At 32.8% G+C, this 21,634-nt stretch overlaps 1 protein-coding gene across 1 annotated transcript in view; it reads left to right on the forward strand.

Annotated features, from left to right (window-relative positions):
• LOC118204925 (dual specificity mitogen-activated protein kinase kinase 7-like) overlaps nucleotides 1–21,634 on the forward strand; it is an 89,830-nt gene that overhangs the window by 42,711 nt on the left and 25,485 nt on the right. Inside the window, exons 3-6 of the mRNA XM_085818249.1 lie at nucleotides 208–280; nucleotides 2,403–2,516; nucleotides 3,150–3,377; nucleotides 19,939–20,118. Of these exons, the coding sequence (XP_085674375.1) occupies nucleotides 208–280; nucleotides 2,403–2,516; nucleotides 3,150–3,377; nucleotides 19,939–20,118 (595 nt within the window). The remainder of the gene's footprint in view (nucleotides 1–207; nucleotides 281–2,402; nucleotides 2,517–3,149; nucleotides 3,378–19,938; nucleotides 20,119–21,634) is intronic.

Raw genomic sequence — 21,634 nt, forward strand, 5'->3', positions numbered from 1 at the left:
AGATTGTGCCAAGGTGGTTGTGTTAATATCTGCATAACACTTTTCCTTTTTAAAAATTATTTCTACTTACAATTAGAGTTTGTCTGCTATTATAGTTGTAATGATTTCTTTACTGCTGCTAATTATTATTTATTTAATTTTGTTAATAAATTCAAATTCTTAGCTAACTTTTATATTTTTAGTTTTATATATTTATTTATTTAATAGTGGCATCAGTGAAACTGATTGGAAACTTCAAGAAATTATGAAACAAGCCAACATATTGACTATTAATGGAATAGTAAGTTATAGTGTTTTCTGTAATGTAATTTTTTCCCCCTCCCCAATTGTTACATATCATTGCTCCCTGAATGGCATGATGACCACCTTTACCCGGTCATAAGATTTTTTTGTCATTTGATATATATGTTACCTTACTATTTAAAATATTTTGTTTCCTTATTTTCTTTAATGTATTTTAATAAGCTTATGTAAGTAGAAACTAAAATAATTAATTAAACAAATTTAGCAAACACACTGTTTAAATACAGTTGTTAATAAGTAGATCCAAAGTTCTACTTATTAACAAGGCCCTGAGAGGGTTAAGCAATATGTGTTATTTTTCAAAATGTGTGTAAAAAGAGTCATTCTGAATATTGTTAATCATTATGAGAAAATTGATTTCTTGAACTAGAAAATGTTTATAGGATAATACTAGTTTAATCATTAAATTCACAGATTATTTATTTTGTTAATAACAACTAATAGCTGCCCTAATGCATCTTATATGATAAATATCACACCATCATCATCTATTTTAATCTACAAAAATAGCAGAGTGAATCAATTAGTTTTATAAAAGTAAATATTACAAAAAAAATTGTTTTAAATTTATTTGTAGTAGTATGTCTGTATCTGTGGGTAACACTTTCCATGTCTTATTCACAGGTCTCAAAACCTGGATAATAGCAAACAAATATACCAAATATAATATTTTTATGCAACATATACAGCCTCAGTGTAATTTAATTATTAAACCAATAATAATGTAAAATGCATTTTGTACCAAAATGGAATAAATGCTATGTAATAAATACTGAATGTTGCCGTGAGCTCTTTTTGTTACATGAATGCAAAATTAATGATTATGATATTTTAGTGCAATTTTTAAAAGATAGCCAAGGAGTGAAGAAATAGGGTTCATATAATGTATGGTATAATGTGTTGTTTTCAAAAATAATTTTTTTAAAACAAGTAAATTTCTTATAGTGCATGGTATGAAAGTAAAGAAAGATAAGTCAAGATGCTGCCTGATCAGAAGTAGCCATTACCCTTTTCCATTATATTGTTGCATTATGTACGGGTCCATGAATTTGGAGTGATTGACAACAACACTTGATGGAGTATCACAACACAATTTATTTGCTAGTATTACTCAGGACAGCTCCGCAAAACACGTTTACAATCATTGAAAAACTATGATAGGCACACTGAAACAATCAGCAACACAGTCTTCAGGCTATAACGGTGAAGACAGCTTCGCAGCAAAGCATTAGAGTACAGCTCCCGATTCGGTTCGGTCATTCTTGGAACTCGGTGTACTCTCGAGACTTTCCACGCTACAACTCGTGATGCACTCGATGATATGTTCGATAGCCTCAGCAATGCACACTCTCGATACACTCAACACTAGACTTGCGATCGACTCCTGCTCCACGTACAGGCAGGGTTTATAGAGCTTTTGGGCCGCTTTCGAGAACATTTTGTGCCAAACTGATATTGTTCCATAATGTTCTCCGTCCATCTATGGGATATCACCAATTTTGTCACTAAATGGACGATTTCTCACCAAATGTGGCAACCCTGCCGTCCCATGCTTTTTCTGGTAGCCCTAAATTCACCTTGTGTGGAAGCTATCTTACTGCAGCTGAACATTTCTTAACAATAATTACAAGCATGCAACATGCAATGTGACCTAAGAAGAGTATGTATAGTGAGAGAAATACCTGTGTCCATGGAGCAATTTTAAAGGGTCTGCAATTTACATGTCTAAATTTTAGTTATTTGGGCCGGAAACACTCATAATTGTGATGAATAATTTTAATAAAAATTGTTATTTTAACAATTGTGCAAATTGTATGACTAAACCCTTGAGAGAAACTGAATTATAGTGACATCTAGATAACTATGCATCACTCCAAGCGAATAAACTTTCGCCTGCTACAAACTCTTTGGACTTTGATCCAAACAAGGTCTTTGGATGCTTTGGATAGCAGAAGATAGGTCGACACAATGTACAACTATATTACAACCAAATAACATTAAAAAAAGAATAGTATTAATTTTAGAAGGGACGAAATTAAAATTTAGTTGTCTTCTTCTGTTCATTGAAATTAGCTACAAGATTTTGTTTTCTTTTCTAGAAATATAATGCTGATATGAAAGACTTAGAACAACTGGGTGAACTTGGTACTGGAACTTGTGGCCATGTAGTCAAAATGAAACATAAACCTTCTAACAAAGTCATAGCCGTGAAAGTAAGGTTACATATTTTGTAGCTTTTAAAGCTTATAGTGTTTGAATTACTGTACAGAATAATTTTGTAATTCTTTTTTTTAATGTGTATATGTCAGTTTGTCACAGTATAAAGGGAGAAAATTGTTAAAATGAGGAAAATCATATAACTTTTGCGTAATTAAAAAAAATATATGAGATATGCCTATATATATATATTTTAAAATATCATTGTATTTCCCTCTCTTGTTTTAAGACATTCATCATGGATTATTGCTTTGTTTTATTAACGCTCTATGTGCGTATCTACACTGAACTTCATGCTGGAAAGAGGAAAAACATCAGCATTGCATAGATTGCATCTTTCAAGCAATGTCATCTGTTGGTAGATGCATCTTTCAAACATAATCATCTGCTGGTAGAATACAAGAAATATCATTAGATCATAATTATGTTCCATTATAATTAACATGTTTTGAAAAATTATACTAAAATTTTATTTTTAATTTTAATATGTAATTCTTTTCTTACATATATTTTTCTTTTCCAGTATGATTAATATATAGTAAAAAGTTATTCTAAAATTTTATTTTTTAATTTTAATGTATAATACTCTGGCAAATATTTCTTTTCTTACATAAATTTTTCCCCCCTAGCAAATGCGTCGATCAGGGAATAAAGAAGAAAATAAAAGAATAACTATGGATTTAGATGTGGTTCTTAGGTGTCATGATTGTCCTCATATCGTTCAGTGTTATGGATATTTTATTACTGAGTCAGATGTCTGGATATGCATGGAATTAATGGCTACTTGCTTAGATAAATTATTAAAACGACTTCAAGCACCTATACCAGAACAAATTCTGGGGAAGATGGCAGTTGCTGTAAGATATTTTCTTTCTTATATGCTTAACAGTATAGAAGTTTATTGTTAATTTTCAGTAAAACTTATTGATTTTTATAGAGTAAGAAAAAGAGTCTTGATATCTGTGTTCTAAAAAAAAAAAAAAAAAAAAAAAAAAAACTTTTGCTAGCATAATTTTTTGCATTCATTGCTTGTACTTTTTTGGGGATTCTATTCTTTTATCTGTAAGACAAAAGAGCAGAGATCGTGAGAAAATTTTGTAGGTTTCCAAAAGTAACCATATCGGCCATTTTAAAATCTGAGTTTTGTGATCTTTGCATGCACTTTGTTGTAAGTAATTCAAAACGTGCCCCCAAAATCTTAATTTTGTCCTCACTCTTGCATTAATACTGTTTTGTAACCCAATGTTTAATTATTCTTGATATATGGGGGGAATAAATAATTAAGAGATTGCTCCTACAAATTTGTATAGTAATTCTTATCTGTAAGATGCAGAATTATAGCATTATCCATACGTCATACTTTTGGAATAATGCAAGCCATTATTGCAAGTGATTGACAACTAATCTTGGTGGAGATAAATATGTAATGAAAGTACATAGTAACTTCTATTTTAATGAATTCAAGCGTAAAAATAATCATCTATCTACCAAAGTGGCATTAACTTTACATTAAAAAAGTACTGATTCAGTTCATGAGCTTAAATAGTATTTCTTCTAGTTATTGATTATAATCAAAATATTGTATGCTCAGAAATATATTTTACATTGTTTATTAGCCAGTAAAGAGGTGGGAGTATAGAACTTTGTCAAAGAAACTATCAGAGAGAATTTATTATAATTGTATTACTCAAGATTGTAACTCAGTTAGTTGCCTGCCCTTAATAGTCCATTTTTTTATTAAAAAAAAAAAAAAAAAAAAAGTGGAAAGGTTTACAAGACTTGACAGCACAATCCATAAAGCATCAAAATAGTGCACTGAAGTAAAAGAATTAAACATTATTGAAACAATATTTATAGCTTAAGTAGAATCTTCTGGTATTGAGAGAATGTATTCAGAATTTTTTATGCACAGCAAATGCAGGAACAATTTAGTCTTGAAACAACTTTAGAACTCATGTGCTTATTCAAATCACTAAATAGAAAAGCCTATATTAGCATTTGATACATGAAATTGAAAACTAAAATAAAGTATCGGAAGTATATGTATATGTTCATTGCTTCAGAAATAATCTTTTTTGCCTTAAGTGTAACTCTTTTTTTTTTTTTTTTTTAATTTATTTTATTTTTTCACACCTCAGTTTTTAAAATTATTTTCAGTTTCACTCAGCAGGGAAATCTAAGCATCTATTTAATGTAGCATTAATTAGGCTTATGGCATAACAAATTTTAGTAATAAGTTAATTTAACTTGAAACTGCTGCACTAGTGTAGGGTACTAATTTAAGATATAAATTTTTATTGAAAAATAATGTGAAAATAAAACAAACTAATTTTTAATTTAAAAATCTGCTCCCCCCTTTTTAATTCCTTCTAACAAGAAAAACTCAGAGCAGATGCTCTCTTTGGCCTTATATAAAGTTATATAATTTTCACCCAGCTGGCGAGATATTTCTAGTACTTCTTGAAATAACTGGAAGGCAATATGAAGATCAAATTGCAATTACAGCTAATATAGTGATCAATTACAGTACATATTATGGTAATATAGGGACCTGACCCAAAATGGCATTTTTTTTTTTTTTTTTTTTAACTTTTCATTGCCAAATTTGGCGACAAAAATTAGTTGCCAAAACTGTTGCTAACTTGGTGATATCTCACGTAGTTACCGAGATATCCGTTTACTCAATGTTAAATGGACTTCCCTGTATTCTGACATAGCTTTTATCTCTATATTTTTCATCTTGTATTATGCAGAAAAATACAATTTCACATATGATTTCACTAAAATCATGTATGTGTGTGTTCTTAACAATGCAATAAACTGAGAAGAGATATGGTGAGAACAGAAAATTGTATGTGAATGCTTATCACTGCATTGGAATTCTAAACTTAACTGCTATGCTCCTTTAAAATTTTGCTGTTGAATTTTATCTGGCATAAAGTGCACAGAAAATGATGCTTATTAATAAAGCTAAAACACAAAAAAGTGGGTTAGTAGGAGTGAGTGTAAAAGCAGACTGGTAAACTGCAAGCTTAGCAAGAGCCTAAAAAAACCATAACAAACTTTTTTTGGCAACCGTGAGTGTTTATATTTATAAGCTTATCTCAATACCCATTATACATTTCAACTGCCAGGTGAACAGATTTATGTGAGATGTATTGTGAATTTGCATTCTGCTTTATGCTACATGTGTGTGTGTATCTTTAATGTAGTTATAAATCATATTTTAACTATTTTTAAGTATTGTTAAAAAGGGATTTTAAATTGCTTATTTTCAGAGCACGGGATGCTCTATTGTGATAACAATACTTAAGTACAAGAGAGATGTCATAAGCTGCTTTATTGTACAAAAAACTGTGGCAGGTGTTTCTTTTTTATTTTCGCTTTCATATACAGAGTAATAAATCTGAATTTTTTTAATTCATAAAAAAGTGGAAATATCTGAAATGAAATTTGCTTTGCATCCTTAATATACCATATTTGCCGGCATATAAGACACCGCCCCCCTTTTTTCGTACACATTTTTGAAAGATAAAACTTTATTACTGATCATTAAAATGAATTTACGGTATTTTAAATATAAAATAATACAAATACAAAGTAATACTTTCTGCAAATACCAATCTGTCTAGGAAAGAACACCTTTTAATCTTTTTCATCAAAATCCAGACACTCATCTCCAGAGCTAAATGAAGAGTAACTTGAAACTTTTTCTAAATCATCATCATCAACAAATCGGCCTCTGTACCATCCAGTGCATTACTAATGCCACACTTCTTAAATGATTTAAATACTGTCTCTGTTTTCACAGCATCTCCTGAAGCTTTGACCCATTCACAAACTGAAATAAATGTAATCAAAAACTGAGTATTGATGTATAAGACCCGTTTTTCAGACCTATTTTCAAAGGGAAAAAGTGCACTTTATACACCGGCAAATATGGTAATAGTTTTTTTAAGGGAAGGATAAGGGATTTTTCTCTCTTCCCCAAATTCTTTCAAAGTATTATTTCCTTACCCTCCCCTCAAAAAAAAAAAAAAAAAAAAAAAAAAGTAATTCAAAGATCACTGATAATTAGCACAGTTGTGCTGTATATTCTAAGAGAATTATGCTTATTAAATTCTGAAAAACTGATGCAAAATAAATATTCATGATACTGTTAACATTACTTCAAGTGAAGCATACCTATATCAGAAATAAAATAAAGCAAAAATCTAATTGGCATTAATCTTACAGAAAATATCTTGATTTTTCAGAAGACAATTACAGAATCTTCTCTGAAAGCAAAATGTTCTACCCTGGCCATTATGCTGAAATTATAATAATGCATGAAAATAAAATTAAAACTGTGAGGAAACATCATTATTTTCTAATGTAATCACATATTAAAATCTTAATTGCATATGAGATGTATATCAATGCATTGAATTTTCAGTTTTAGAGGTAAGGCCCCCTAGCAGCCAAGCAGTAAAAATGCTGATAACTGGTAGTTCAGTCAGGAGTTGGAATCCTGGTAAATAGGCTGACTGCATGAGTGTTTTTATGGTTTTTCCCCATGTGTAATGTGTATACAAACCAGTTTCCCTTAAAAAAAACCTCCATGAAGGCATCATTTCCCTTAGACAGATAGCGCTCGAGTGCTTTGCCATAATGAAATAAACCAAAACCAAGAAATTTTAAACACAATGAGTTATGTGCTATTATTTATTTCCTTATCGTTATCATTACTTCTAACTAATTAATCAAGGTAAAACAGATCTGCTTACCTTGTTCCAATGGGTTCTGCCAGGGCCATTGGTTGTTGTCCTCTGTTCAACTCCATCTGCCAAATCTTGAGAGGGATAATCCATAAATCATTAATACTTTCTTTACGCAAACATATTTAATGAAGACGCAAAACGGTTATAGAATATTTACATAATGAAAGGTTTAAATGTTCACACGACGCGCGCGCGACTTCTCAGTTCCGAGTTCTCGTGATCTCTAAGCGAGAGTTCATAGTTCGAGATGACATCACTCAGCCATCGGATCACAGCAAGAGTTGAGTTGCAACATCCTCTCGTCCGGAAGGACAATTGCTGTAATTGTCCTTATTACATTCCAGCTCCACTGGATATAGTAATTGCACTGGTCTTTTAATCGTATGGCCATTTGGCAAGCGGACAGCACAGGCTCTCACCTTGCCAGCTCTCTCAGGAAAGACTTCCATTATAATGCCCATCTTCCACATCAGCTGTGGAATTTTATCTTCATGCACTAATACAATAGTTCCTGTTTTCGCCAGTTTGGAATGATGAGCAGATTTTAAATTCATCAAATAATCCTGCCTCCATTTTCGCCAGATTCTTTCTACCAGTATCTGTTGATGTTTAAATCGACGTGTAAGACTCTCCTTTGTTGAAGTTAACTTAGAGCTTCTTTGCGGCAATGACAGTAACCGTCTTCCTATTGACCAGGGGTCAAAGATTCTGGCTCTCCTAGATCCGAGTATGTAAATGTTAAAGGTCTGGAGTTCAATATAGCTTCCACTTCTGTTATGACTGTCTCTAATTCCCTGAAAGTTAAGGAGAATTTGCCTAAGATTCTCTTCAGAAGAGCTCTCAGAGAATGAACCATACGCTCCCAAAAGCCTCTCCACCATGCCGCCCTCTCAACTGTAAATTTCCATTTGATTCCTTGCTTAGAGAACTCGTCTTGAACATTATTGCTTTTCATCACCTCGTTCAATAGCTCTAATTCTTTTTTCGCTCTTTTAAAGGTTTTGGCGTTATCGGTGTACACTATTCGGCACAAACCTCTTCTCGCTATGAACCGTCTAAATGCAAGCAAAAATTTTTCTGTGAAAAGGTCAGCCGTAAGTTCTAAATGCACGGCTCTAGTTACAACACAGGTAAACAGTAAAATGTATGTCAGATAATTCTCTTCCACTTTTGACGTACAGTGGACCTGTGTAATCTATCCCGGAGTTTTCAAACGGAAAGGCTTCTCGGCATCTGTCTGGTGGGAGAGGTGCCATATCTTGCAAGACAGGTTTAGTTCGAAATGTTTTGCAGACATTATAATTATATTTATCTCTTATCTGATTTAAAGTATCTGCTATTCCTCCGTGCCCTACCTCCTGATGACTGTGAAGAATGATTAGATCAGTCAAATGATCTTTGTGGGCAATATGATTGGATGTGCTTGTTTGTAATCCAAATTTGCATTTTCTAATCGTCCACCAACACAAATTATACCACTTTCCTCTACAAATGGACTGAGGGACTTCAGTTTTGATTCTGAACTTAATTCCTTGTTATTCTTCAATGCCCGTATTTCATTTGTGAAATTTCGCTCCTGAACACGTTTGATCCAATAAATTTCTGCCATTTCCAATTCGGTAACCTGCAAACATCCTGATCATTTCGAGGTATTTTTAACACTGTTGATGAATCTTAGGCACCATGCAGTAATTCGGTAAATTCGATGTAAATTGCTGTAATTTTGGGTTTTAAATAAATCTTCGGAATGTTCGGTAACACACGAATTTAGAAAACTTCCTTTGATGTTTTTCTTAGTTCCTTGTTGGAATCTTCAATGTTCTTTGTGGAACATAAATTCGGTTTTGGCCATTGTTCCATTTCTTCCTTTAACCACGTGGGCCCTTCCCACCGTATGCTATTTTGCTTCAGATGTTTGACATTTTCACCTCTGGTTAGCAAATCAGCTGGATTGTGTTCACCAGGTGTATATCTCCAGTTCAAGACATCTGAATTCTACTGTATTTCCTTCACTCTGTTCTGAACGAATGGCTTCCACCTTTTCACATCACTTCTAATTCAGTGTAATGTTATACTAGAATCAGTCCACATACATACAATCAAATCAATATCCCGAAGTTTCTTTTGGATATATTTTGACAAGCGGGAGCCTATCAAAGCACCCATCTATTCCAATCTGGGAAGTGATAATTTTTTCAAAGGTGCTACTCGTGATTTTGATGTAATGAAACTTGTATGAATGACTTCATTTTTTGAATAACGAAAATACGGAACAGCCCCATAGGCCTTCTGACTCGCATCTGTGAAACAGTGTAACTATAATCCATCCTTTATATCCCTTTTCCCAGCACCTGCAAACTGATGTCTTGGTATTTCCAAACTAGAAATATGAGCTAATTCATCACACCAGCTTTGCCAATTCTTTCTGAGATTTTCTGGTATTTTACTGTCCCATGCTACCTTTTGTTCCCATAAATCTTGCAATAATATCCTACCTCGAATAGTGTATGGATTTAAAAACCCCAGTGGATCAAAGAAACGTCCTACAAATCTCAAGATTTCCCTTTTAGTGTGTATGTTATCTATTCTTTTGGCATCTTTTACCAAATCTTCAATTTCTATCAAAAATGTATCATTTGACCTATTCCATATGTATCCCAATACTTTAGAACAAATCGAATCTTGTGAAAAATCTTCTTCATTCCATACCTTTTGTAAATTTGTTTCATTTTTTTTCCACTTCCGCATGTTAAATCCACCTTCTTTCATTATGCATTTAATATGTTCCGATTCCTCGAATGCTTCTGATTCTTCATCTGCTCCAGCGATTAAGCGATTACATATTTTCAGTTAGCATGGAAAATACCTTCGGATACTGTTACTTGTATTTGTCAGCGTGTACATTAAGAGTTGCTCTGAGAAGAAACGGACTAGATGTTGCTCCAAAAATGACCCTTGTTATACGAAGAGCCTTTGTTTTGGTTCCATTTAATTGACCATCGTTTCATAGAAACTTGACTGCATTCCTGCCTTCCTCAGCAAGAGAAATCTGAAAAAATGCTTGTTCGATGTCAGCTGTAAACGCAATTCGATCTTGACGGAACTTACGGAGCAATTCCAGTATGTCTGGACACATCTTGGGACCTGAATGTAAACAGTCATTTAATGACAAACAATTCTCCTCATGTGACGAAGCGTCAAAAACCACACGGAGTTTTGTAGTTTCCTTGTTTTCTTCTATAACGGCTTGATGTGGCATAAAATACGTTTTTGGTCCTATTTCAATGTTAGTCTCTTCGGCGATTCCTTCTTTTAAGTATTTATCAATTACTTTGCGATATCTGTCATAGAACCGTTGATTGTTCTGAAATCTACGACTTAAACTCTTAAATCTAATTTTAGCAATCTCCAGATTATCTCCTAGCTCATTTGAATTATGATTCCAGGGAATGCGAACAATATAACGATTGTTTTCAAATTTCACAGATTATCGAAAACTAAATTATCTTGTAATTCGAGTTCCTTATCCGAATCATAATTTATCCCCATAGAATCGAGCTCCCAGAGATTCTTCAGCAAACTAGACAGTGATTCGTTCTGTGTATCTTTATTATTATGAACCACAACCTTCATTGTATTCACATTAGTTGAGGAAATTCCGTAAGCCCTTTCTGTTCCACTAATGGTCCAACCCAATTTTGTTTCAACCGCTACTAAGGAATTAGACAGTCTGTAAACCTTACCTGTAACTATTTTCCAATAAAAATCCGTTCCTATCAGCAAAGAAATTTTCGGCGGTTTATTCCCTTGTCCCCATTCATCAGAAATTTGTATGTCCTGTTTTTTAATTATATTAACTATTTCATTTCTAGATGAATGAATATGTCATCCATTAATGACAGGAATAATTAAAAGCTTCTATTTTGATTTCATATCGATTCTTTGAATTACGCAAAATGAGCCTGTTTTTTTTAACATTCTGCGCTTCAGATGTCGTGCAACCGAAAGAGAATATTTTTATTTTTTCTTCTCCAATAACGGGAAGTTTTAATTTCTTACAGATGTCCTCTCTAATAAATGTTCGCTGCTATCCTAAATCAAACAACAAGCGAACGCTTTGCTGGCGCCAATTGCCTGTGTTTATAATTTCAGCTCGTGCTGTCAGAAGAAATGAGTTATTTCCTGTTGCGCAATTGGAAACAGAAGAGACTATTGCCCTTGGACGGGACTCTTGTCTGACGCATTCGTTTCGACAGAGTGTATCAATGTATGATGTCGTCGATCGCAAATAGCACAAGTTAGTTTCGATTTGCACATCCTCGCTAAATGGTATCTTTTGAGACAAACGAAACAAAAACCCCTTCGCTTTAACGCTTCCTTTTTCTCTGGCACAGTTTTTTGACATGATTCTGATGTATGATTTTCAGAACAGAATAAACAGCTATTAGATAGTGATGTGTTTAACGCTGCCGCTGAAGGAATTCTATCTTTATTATAATACCGATTTCTTTCGATGTCTCGAAAACGTTCTCGAATCTGCCGCATAGTTTCAAACTGGGATTTTTTTTTCAGTGACCTCAGAATCTGTTGGCTTAACTAAAAATCCTGTACGTTCTCGACTTTCTATTTCTTTTCTTAGAAAATTTAGCAAATTTTTAATTTTTGTCTGTTTATCATCTTCATATTTCCTATTAAATTCTAGTTCTAAATCATTTGGAATCACCTTTATTAATATCGGATAAAATAAGGTACTGTACGAATCCTTGTAAAATATTACACGATTCTAATCCTCTAATTTGTACTTCACAACGATCATATAATTTTCGAAGTGTTGTCACATCGCAATTTATTAACCAGAGTCAGAGTTAATAAATTGTTCATATGGGTATCTATTATTAGTTCTTTGCTTCCGAAGCAATCTTTTAATATTTTCACAGCCTTTTCGTAATTCTCTGCTGTTAACGTCAACCCTTGTATTGCAGTTTCTGCATCGGAAGTAAGAATTGACTTTAAGTAGTTAAATTTATCTACTGCATGTAGACTTTCGTTTTCGTGTACAACTGTCTCAAATTGTGCCAAAACCCATGCCAACTGCACACATCCTTTCCCGAAAATGTTTCCAGGGCCTATTTGGGAAGTTTAATTTTGTTCTGCTATTCAGTGACAGTTCTACATGAAGTAGAATTAGCGCTATGTGGATTAGTATCTAAATATCTTTTCGCGCATAATTTCCAAACAATAATTTTACTTTTATACTCTTCTCTAGACATTATCTCATCTTCTAAATTTGTTACATCAGTTAAAGCTTTAATACCATTATCCGCTAAGATTAGTTCTTTTTCTTTACTAATTAACTGAGCAACCGTTTCTTCAATTACATTTTTATCCCCCTCATTAGCAATTTCTGTTTCTATCTTATTTATCAGCCTCCGAACTACTGCTCTTCTAGCAGATCGTTTCTTTTTTAATTTTTCTAAATCCATGTTTTTGCTTAAGCAAAATCTATTAAATTTCAGTTCAAACTCAACCCAATGGCCCCACGTTATGGCACCACAATATTATTATTTATATCGTTATCATTACTTCTAACTAATTAATCAAGGTAAAACAAAACTGCTTACCTTGTTCCAATGGGTTCTGCCAGGGCCATTGGTTGTTGTCCTCTGTGCAAGTCCATCTGCCAAATCTTGAGAGGGATAATCCATAAATGGTTAATACTTTCTTTACACAAACATATTTAATGAAGACGCAAAACGGTTACAGAATATTTACGTAATGAAAGGTGTAAATGTTCGCACAACGCAGCATGCGACTTCTCAGTTCCAAGTTCTCGTGATCTCTAAGCGAGAGTTCATAGTTCGAGATTACGTCACTCAGCCATCGGATCTCAGCAAGAGTTGAGTTGCAACATGTGCTGTGTCTGTCCTCTTCTAAGAAGACAGTTGTAAAGATCGTGACTTGTAAAGATCATGACTTGTGAAGATCGTGACTTAAAGAGAACGTGAAATATAAATAATAGGACAAGAACTTGCATTTTACGGTGTGGCAACAAGAAGAGGATTCGAAAGATTTTTATATATATTTTGTTTTAGAGAGTTTAAGATTGGGAGTTTTTTTTAATAGTTGTAAGAGTAACTGCAGTAGTTAAGAGTTTAAAATTTTGAGAGTTTAGAGCTGCAATATTTATTTTTTTTGGTTCTGTTTTGAAATTTAAATAAAAGTATTTTGTTTATTCTGAAAATTAGCTTTATTCTTCCTACAAGATTCAATATTCATTATATTGAAATAAGGAAAGGATTTTTACTGGCGCAGCTGGTAGGATCGGAGTTTCCCCGCATGTAATTACGAACCAAAATAACTCAGGTGAGAGATCAATTTACCTTGGAAACGTAAAATAGTTAATTAAGATTATGAAAAGTTAATTATTGTTTCCGTCATGGAATCTTAGTTTATTTACTTATCAAAGTAATGAATACGCCAGTGTTCAAATGTAATTTTCAAAGTAATGAATACGCCAGTGTTCAAATGTAATTTTCAAAGTAATGAATACGCCAGTGTTCAAATGTAATTTTCAAAGTAATGAATACGCCAGTGTTCAAATGTAATTTTCAAAGTAATGAATACGCCAGTGTTCAAATGTAATTTTCAAAGTAATGAATACGCCAGTGTTCAAATGTAATTTTCAAAGTAATGACTACGCCAGTGTTCAAATGTAATTTTCAAAGTAATGAATACGCCAGTGTTCAAATGTAATTTCGTTTGACTCGCCAGAGTAGGTGAACAACACATTAAGTATTGATTCTACTGATTGATTTTCGTGTCGAATAAAATTAAATTCATTGTGAATTATATTTAAATAGAAAAAGAAAAGAAAAAAAATAGCTTTTCATAAAATTAAGAGTCTATTGGCTGAATAAAATCGAGACATGGCTTTTATGGGACGTGGGAAAAAAGAGGATTTGCTGGCTTTAGCTGCTGAATTAGAAATTCAAGTAGATCCAAGTATGAAAATCGTGGTGATAAAAAATGAAATAATTCAAAGTGATACATATGATAAAGCATTTGCTAAAGAAGTGTTTTTAACGATTATTGAAGAGAGGAAAAGAAAAGAAGAGATTGAGGAACACCGAAGAAAGGAAAAAGAAGAGATTGAGGAAAGACGAAGGAAAGAAGAATTAGAAGCACAGCAGAAAAGAGAGCAAATGGAATTTGAATTGAGGAAACTCGAAATTGAATCTCGTGTTCAACTAACACAAACTCCACCAACAAATGAAAATGGACATCATAATTTTGATTTAATTAAGCTTATTCCCAAATTCAATTTAAGACACGATGATATTGTGATTTATTTATCCTTATTTGAAAGACAAGCTAAAAGGACAAAGATTGATCCTAAAGATTGGGTTTCATGTTTATTGACTTTAATGCCATCTGAAATCATTCAATTAATTGGTAGGGAATCTGAAGAAAATTTTGAAGATTATGAGTACATTAAGGCCATTTTATTGAAGAGATTTAAATTAAATCCTGAAAGCTTTAGAAAAAAATTTGTGATGCACCAAAAGAGCGCTGAAAAATCATGGAGAGATTTTTGCTACGAAATTACAAGTTATTTTGAAGAATGGATCAATGGTCTTGAAATCACAAATTTTGCCGCGTTAAAAGACTTGATTATTACTGACCAAATTAAGAAAAGAGTACCCTATGAAGTAAGAGACCATCTTCTTGACGACTGGGCGAAATTCGTTTCTCCAACCAAATTAGCTGATAAACTTGACGAATATGACAGTGTTCATAATATCTCAAAACAGAATGGTGGTAATCCATCAGCAGACAGAACTAATAAAAAATGGCAACCTCGTTCTCCACTTCCAGAAAGAGCTTTCAGAAATAAATCGCTGTACGCTGAAAACACGCCAAGAGTGTACCCATCCCGTAAGAGTGACGAACCACAAAAGACTAATTTCAAATTAACTTGCTATAATTGTGGAAAAGAAGGTCATACATCTAAGTTATGTACCAAAAATCGGATACCAAGAAGTGCTTCTGCAACAGCACAAAACAACTTAATACAAACACAAGCACCCCTAGCAGAAAAAGAAAAACCAGAAGTGCTAACTGCCAAGATCTCTATTCCTGTCTCAAAATCAGTGGACGTATCTAGAAACATAGATGAATTAAAACTGGTCAAAGTTAAATGTGGAGATATTATTCTAAATGGAATCGTAGACACGGGAGCACAAATTTCAGTAGTCCGTGAGAAATTGGTTGACAACATACCTTGCGAAGGAGAAAGTAAAATAGAGATATCTTCTGCTTTTGGTGAAAACGAAATTACTCCACTAAAGATTTTCCAGATGAAAATTGACGATGATTTTCACGGTAGAGTGTCCATTACGTGTGCTGTTTCAAAAAAGCTAGTTACCGACTTGCTATTGAGTTCTTCAGCTTATGAAACACTCTGTGGAAATATCGAACTGTGGAACTGTGATCGTCATTGGGATGCATCCCCCTTAGAGTACAAAGAGACAGATGATAAACCCTCACCAGTTGAAGACAATACTACAAATTTGGCTGTTGTTCATCAGATTTCCCAAGAAAACATAGAGTCTCTGAAAACAACGAACAGGGTAAGAATAGAATTCAAGACACATCAAGAACAAGACGAAACTCTAAAAAAATGCTTTGAATGGGCAAATAAAAATCAAAATTCATATACTTTCGATGATGGCATATTACTTCCTTCCGAATATATCTGTGGTGAAATCATTAAGCAAGTTTCTTGGGATTTTCGGTGCCAAAGTGCAGATTGTGTCTGATCACAATCCCCTCACCTACTTGACCCAAAGCGCCCCTCATGGTGCTAAACTGTCTCGTTGGGCCTTAGCGTTACAACGGTATAACATGACTGTGACATACCGCAAAGGAAGTTTACATGGGAATGCTGATTCTTTGTCAAGGTTAGCTGTTAACTCTTTCTCTCTCAATGAACTCTGAGCAACATTGTCTCTACGGTGACGAATGTGCTTCTTGTGGGGAGACTTGTAAAGATCGTGACTTGTAAAGATCATGACTTGTGAAGATCGTGACTTAAAGAGAACGTGAAATATAAATAATAGGACAAGAACTTGCATTTTACGGTGTGGCAACAAGAAGAGGATTCGAAAGATTTTTATATATATTTTGTTTTAGAGAGTTTAAGATTGGGAGTTTTTTTTAATAGTTGTAAGAGTTTTAACTGCAGTAGTTAAGAGTTTAAAATTTTGAGAGTTTAGAGCTGCAATATTTATTTCTTTTGGTTCTGTTTTGAAATTTAAATAAAAGTATTTTGTTTATTCTGAAAATTAGCTTTATTCTTCCTACAAGATTCAATATTCATTATATTGAAATAAGGAAAGGATCTTTACTACAGTACTTGCTGTTTAATGAACTGAATGAATGACAAAACATTTTAATAGAGGAATGCATTCTCTGCTTTCCCTTGTCCCTGATTTCATGATGTTAAATGGTCTTCGCTGAATTTCTGTGTGCTGTTCCAGAGAAGGATTTTTGTAAGTACTTTGAAGAGTGTTTTTTTATTGAAATCAGTGTAATTATGCATACAGAATGTGTTTTAAATACTGTGTGCTAAGTATCTTTATTATTTGCTAACAGGTAATTCAGCAACTAATCCTAAAAATTTTATGGCAGTTACATGTGAAGATTAAATGGAAATTAATAAATACATAAATGTTTTAGAAAAACAAAATGGAAGCATCTTAAAAAAGAAAGTGTTATGTAGTGTAGGACCACATTTGACCATTAAATCATCTTTAAAATGGACACATGCAAATCTTGGATAGTGGTTAGTGGTATGTTAACATTATTCATTACGTAAGATATTTTAAAATTCTGTAAGAGATGGAAGAACATAACAAGATCTCGCTTTGTTATCCAACACTGTACAATGATTCCATGATTGTGATTTCATATGATATTCTATGGGGTCAGGTGAGTGTACAACATATCCTCATGTTCCTCAGCCCTAGTTAATATATTTCCATCTCTAAGAATGTGAGCATTATGTTTTTGAAAGATGTAATCTGCAGGAACATTTGAGCTATGATCCAAAAGGGTAACATAGTTACAGCTAGTTATCCTTCTTTTCAAGGTAATAATAGAATCTGTTAACTACAGTTTAATTCCCCACAGTATAATGGTAACTTGAAGAAGCTTTAGGAAAAAGACTAGATTTTGATCATCTCAGTCTTCTGTACACCTGAGTATGGTCTTGTGTAAAGAATAGTGTGAAGATTAATTAATCAGATTTTATTTTTCTGCTGATCAGCATGTAGTATTTTACATTCCTGATATCATTTCAGTCTTCATTTTCCATTCATCTATTACAGAAACAGAAAGAAAATAATACAAAAATTTTCCAATAACATCATTGCTGTAAATATTTTTCTTACATAATTCTTTTTCATGTTTTATCTTTGAAAATGACGTTTCACTACTGTGTTTCACATGCAATATTTTATCATGAATATTGTCACAGCTTTAGACATATTACTTCTTGATATCCATACTAACTTTATAACTGATGTGTAATTAAACATATACCACAAGCCGCATATGTTGCTATAATTAGACGAAACTGGTATATTTTAACATGAAGTTTTCTGATACAAATTTGGGTTCATTCAATTTCTGTTGAGGTAATGTCTGGTTGTACTTGATATTTCTGGCATTAAATTAAAATTTTTTAGTGGCATCATTACAGGAACAATCTTTGTCCATGTAATAAATTTTTAAAAATGACTTCTGTATTAATTTTTTGTATAATAATCACATTCAAATAGTATTTGATACTTTATGTAAAAGACTATGATACAAAATAAATCCCCCCTTTTTTAATGTATATCTAAGAATTTTTTGCAAATCTGTACAAGGTATTTCTTCTGCCTTCTTAGCGAGCCTCCGTGGTGTAGTGGTCTGCGCGCTCAGCACGCAATTCAGAGGTCCGTGGTTCAATTCCTGGTGAAGGCATTGCTCGAGACCCAGAACACTATATTTTCAAGTGCCAGCTCACAAAAAAGCTACACTGCAAAGGAAGGTCACAAATTACGCCTGAGTACATTAAATGCAGGCTAACGATACCTCAATTACAACAAAAGGTTTCCTTGATTATGAAGAAACTTTTTGCATATAAAAGAGAAGACATATGTCAAGATGCTATCACATCTGTATAAATACCTCTTATTCTACAACTTGCAAAAATAATGCAAGATTTCAGAATCTGAAACAGGCTAAATATGGTATAAATAGTTTTTATAAAATAGCTACATTAAGAATTTGGACTGTATTAGTGTAATAATTAAATCATTAATTAAAAAATAATATAAATAATATACGACTCTATTAGATATATTAGTGTAAATGTAAGTATTATGTGATTTTCTAATGTATATTTTCTGTATTTATGATACATTAATTTACAAAAATAATAATATAAGACTTCAGTGCTGATGCATTTGTGTGTAACAAGTTAAAAAAATGAAAGGAAATGTATTAATAAGAGAATTCGCCTTAGTAATTCAACTAAGTATAATAAAATGCGAAAAAAAAAAAAACTTCAATTAGCTCCTTAAAATGATGTTTATTTTAATTCGATGTAACTAGATATACTAATGTAAATATATTGTTTGTTTGAAGTACAATGTACAATGAAAGTTTGTATGTTATTTCAATCTGCCATAATCCAACTTTTGTTAATAGGTTAATTTCTTTGCAATAATTGTATACTATGTCTTTGTAATTGTATATTCAATACGTAAGTCTAATATTAATGTAAAATTACTATGTAAATGTCTTGGTAGGCTAGCATCCGATGCGGGCCAACTAAAAGCCCAGCGGGGTACAGTAGTGCGGCGGAGCAACACCTGTAAAAGTCACTGACGAAGTTCTGGTGCTCCGTCCACTTTTCCCTGTCCCTGCTCATATTTTCTGCTTCTCAAAAAATCATTATAGCTCTACAGTGATGCCTGAACTAAAAGGGTGTTGGATGATGATTTTCCTCACCCAAAATTTGGCAATTGGTCCCCTAAAAAAAAAAAGCCCAGCCACCCTTTAAAAAGGAGGGAGTATAGAAGGTATTTCTCCCACCTTCTTAGTGAGCCTTTGTGATTTAGTGGTCTGCACGCTCAACGTGTAATTGAGAGGTCTGCGGTTCGATTCCTGGTGAAGGCGTTGCTAATTTTTCTTCTTTCTTGCTTCCAAAAAATACGTAATGTCTCTACATCTGTATTAATTATTTGAACTATTTTAATCATAAAAAAATAATAAATAACGTGTGTTTTCTGCATTTGAAGTCATAGTTGTTCAAATCTGTAATAAATTTGTTTGATTTTTTTGAGGGTGGTGGAGACAAAATGCTTAAAAATGCATTACTAAAAATTCTGTAAAATTGTACAAACAATGAAAGTGGAGGTAGCATGTGTTTATATGTAATAAAACAATGTTGGTATTTATGCATATTTTTTTCAGTATATGTGTGTGTGTAAAGATTGTCATCAATCATAGTTACATTGATTTTATACTTATTGCTCTTGATATTAAAGAGATTTACATCTTCATGTTTATTTAGTATATTTATGTATATATAAATATAAATGTATAGATTGTCAAGGCCTTACACTATCTGAAAGAAAAGCATGGAGTCATACACAGAGATGTAAAGCCATCTAATATTCTTTTAGACGAAAATGGAACTGTTAAGTTGTGTGATTTTGGAATTAGTGGCAGACTAGTTGATTCAAAAGCAAAGACGAGATCTGCTGGTTGTGCTGCTTATATGGCTGTAAGTAAATTATTTTTGGACCTAAAATTTCAATGAAATTTATTTTTATTTTTTCCCAGTCTTTATTACAGCCAAAGAGTATAAGAGGAATATTCTGCATAAAATATTGTCAATATTTAGAATGTCTGTAAAGTTAGTGCAAAGAAAAGTACATTCCAACTCTCTCTTTAGCACATATTTTGAATGAACAATGGAGTCTCTAAACGTACTAGATTGAAGTAAAGCGTGTTAATCATGGTTTAAATCTGTGCGTGCTTCTTTATACTGCTGAAAGTCACCCTTTTAGAGATAGGTTGTATCTGTTGAATGTAAATGGTATGTATGGTATATCAAAGAACCTTTTGAAACACTATTTTGAATAGGCTGTCATTTTAATGTGACAAATGAAATAAATTTTAAAACTATAATTAATAGTACTTCATTCTTAATATTAGTGCATTGTTTAACTTTTCTATTTATAACTCTTTGAATTACTTTATAATATTTTTTGTATGTATATATATCAGGTGATTCAAAAGTACCAGAAAAAGTAAAAATTCAGTAACAGCATGATGCAGTTTTTATAGATCTAGAGGTATTTCAGTTGTGTCAGAAGTTCATGCAGGTGCACAGTTTGCAATGCAGTTAGTATTACAAATGCTCAGTGTGGTTGCCATCAGATATGGCATGAAATTTTGCACATCATCAGAGAGGTGTCGACTGTAATTCCTGTCATATGATGGTGAATAACTTCTTTCACCGTGACTAATAACGTTGATTGACCTTTGAGCACCTGTGATGTTGAATAGCCTCGTCACTGAGAAGAAATTGCCAAATCTGAAGATCTTGGCAGCCATTTTTGTGTCTGAGAACACAATCATCATCAAATGTAGATCATAATAGGTGCCGAGCAAAATCTGTGCAGAGGTGCCCCATCCTGTATGAATGTTGTATTATGGACCATTTATCACTCTTCTAAGGAGGGAATGCTGCTGTCTGTTTAAAGTACTCCATAATAACTCAACTTTAATAAACACATTTTGAAATGTACTGCTGTGGACTTCTAAGAAAAATTAGCATGTAATGTAACTCAATTTACATCATGAACTCACCTTTGGCTAAGGTAAAAGGCTTTTCGCAATTACGTGTGGGTTATATCACATCCAGATGCAGCAGTTGTACACTTTAACTGAGCGCAATTCATGACATTACCTTTGGCTAACGTAAAAGCTTTTCATGACTGCATATGGGATATTTCTCATCCAGATGTAGCAATGCATTTACACTTCCATTAAGGAAAAATAGCACTTCATCAGACCATAAGGTATTTAACAACCAATTAATATTGTTTCCTGACTGTTGAGAGGCCCAATATGTAAATTCATGATCTCTTTTGAAATTGTTTGGTGTCAGTTGCTTATGTTGTTGGATTTTTTAAGGATAAGTTCTGAGGAATTATTGAATTTTTATTCTCTTACTTCCATCACTTGGTACATAAATACAAATGAAGCAAGCAGTAATATTGAGTTGTAAAATT

This window comes from Stegodyphus dumicola, chromosome 1 (assembly GCF_044657685.1).
Source record: "Stegodyphus dumicola isolate Sdum_Otavi_A_Nest chromosome 1, ASM4465768v1".
NCBI classification, from domain to species: Eukaryota; Metazoa; Arthropoda; class Arachnida; order Araneae; family Eresidae; genus Stegodyphus; species Stegodyphus dumicola.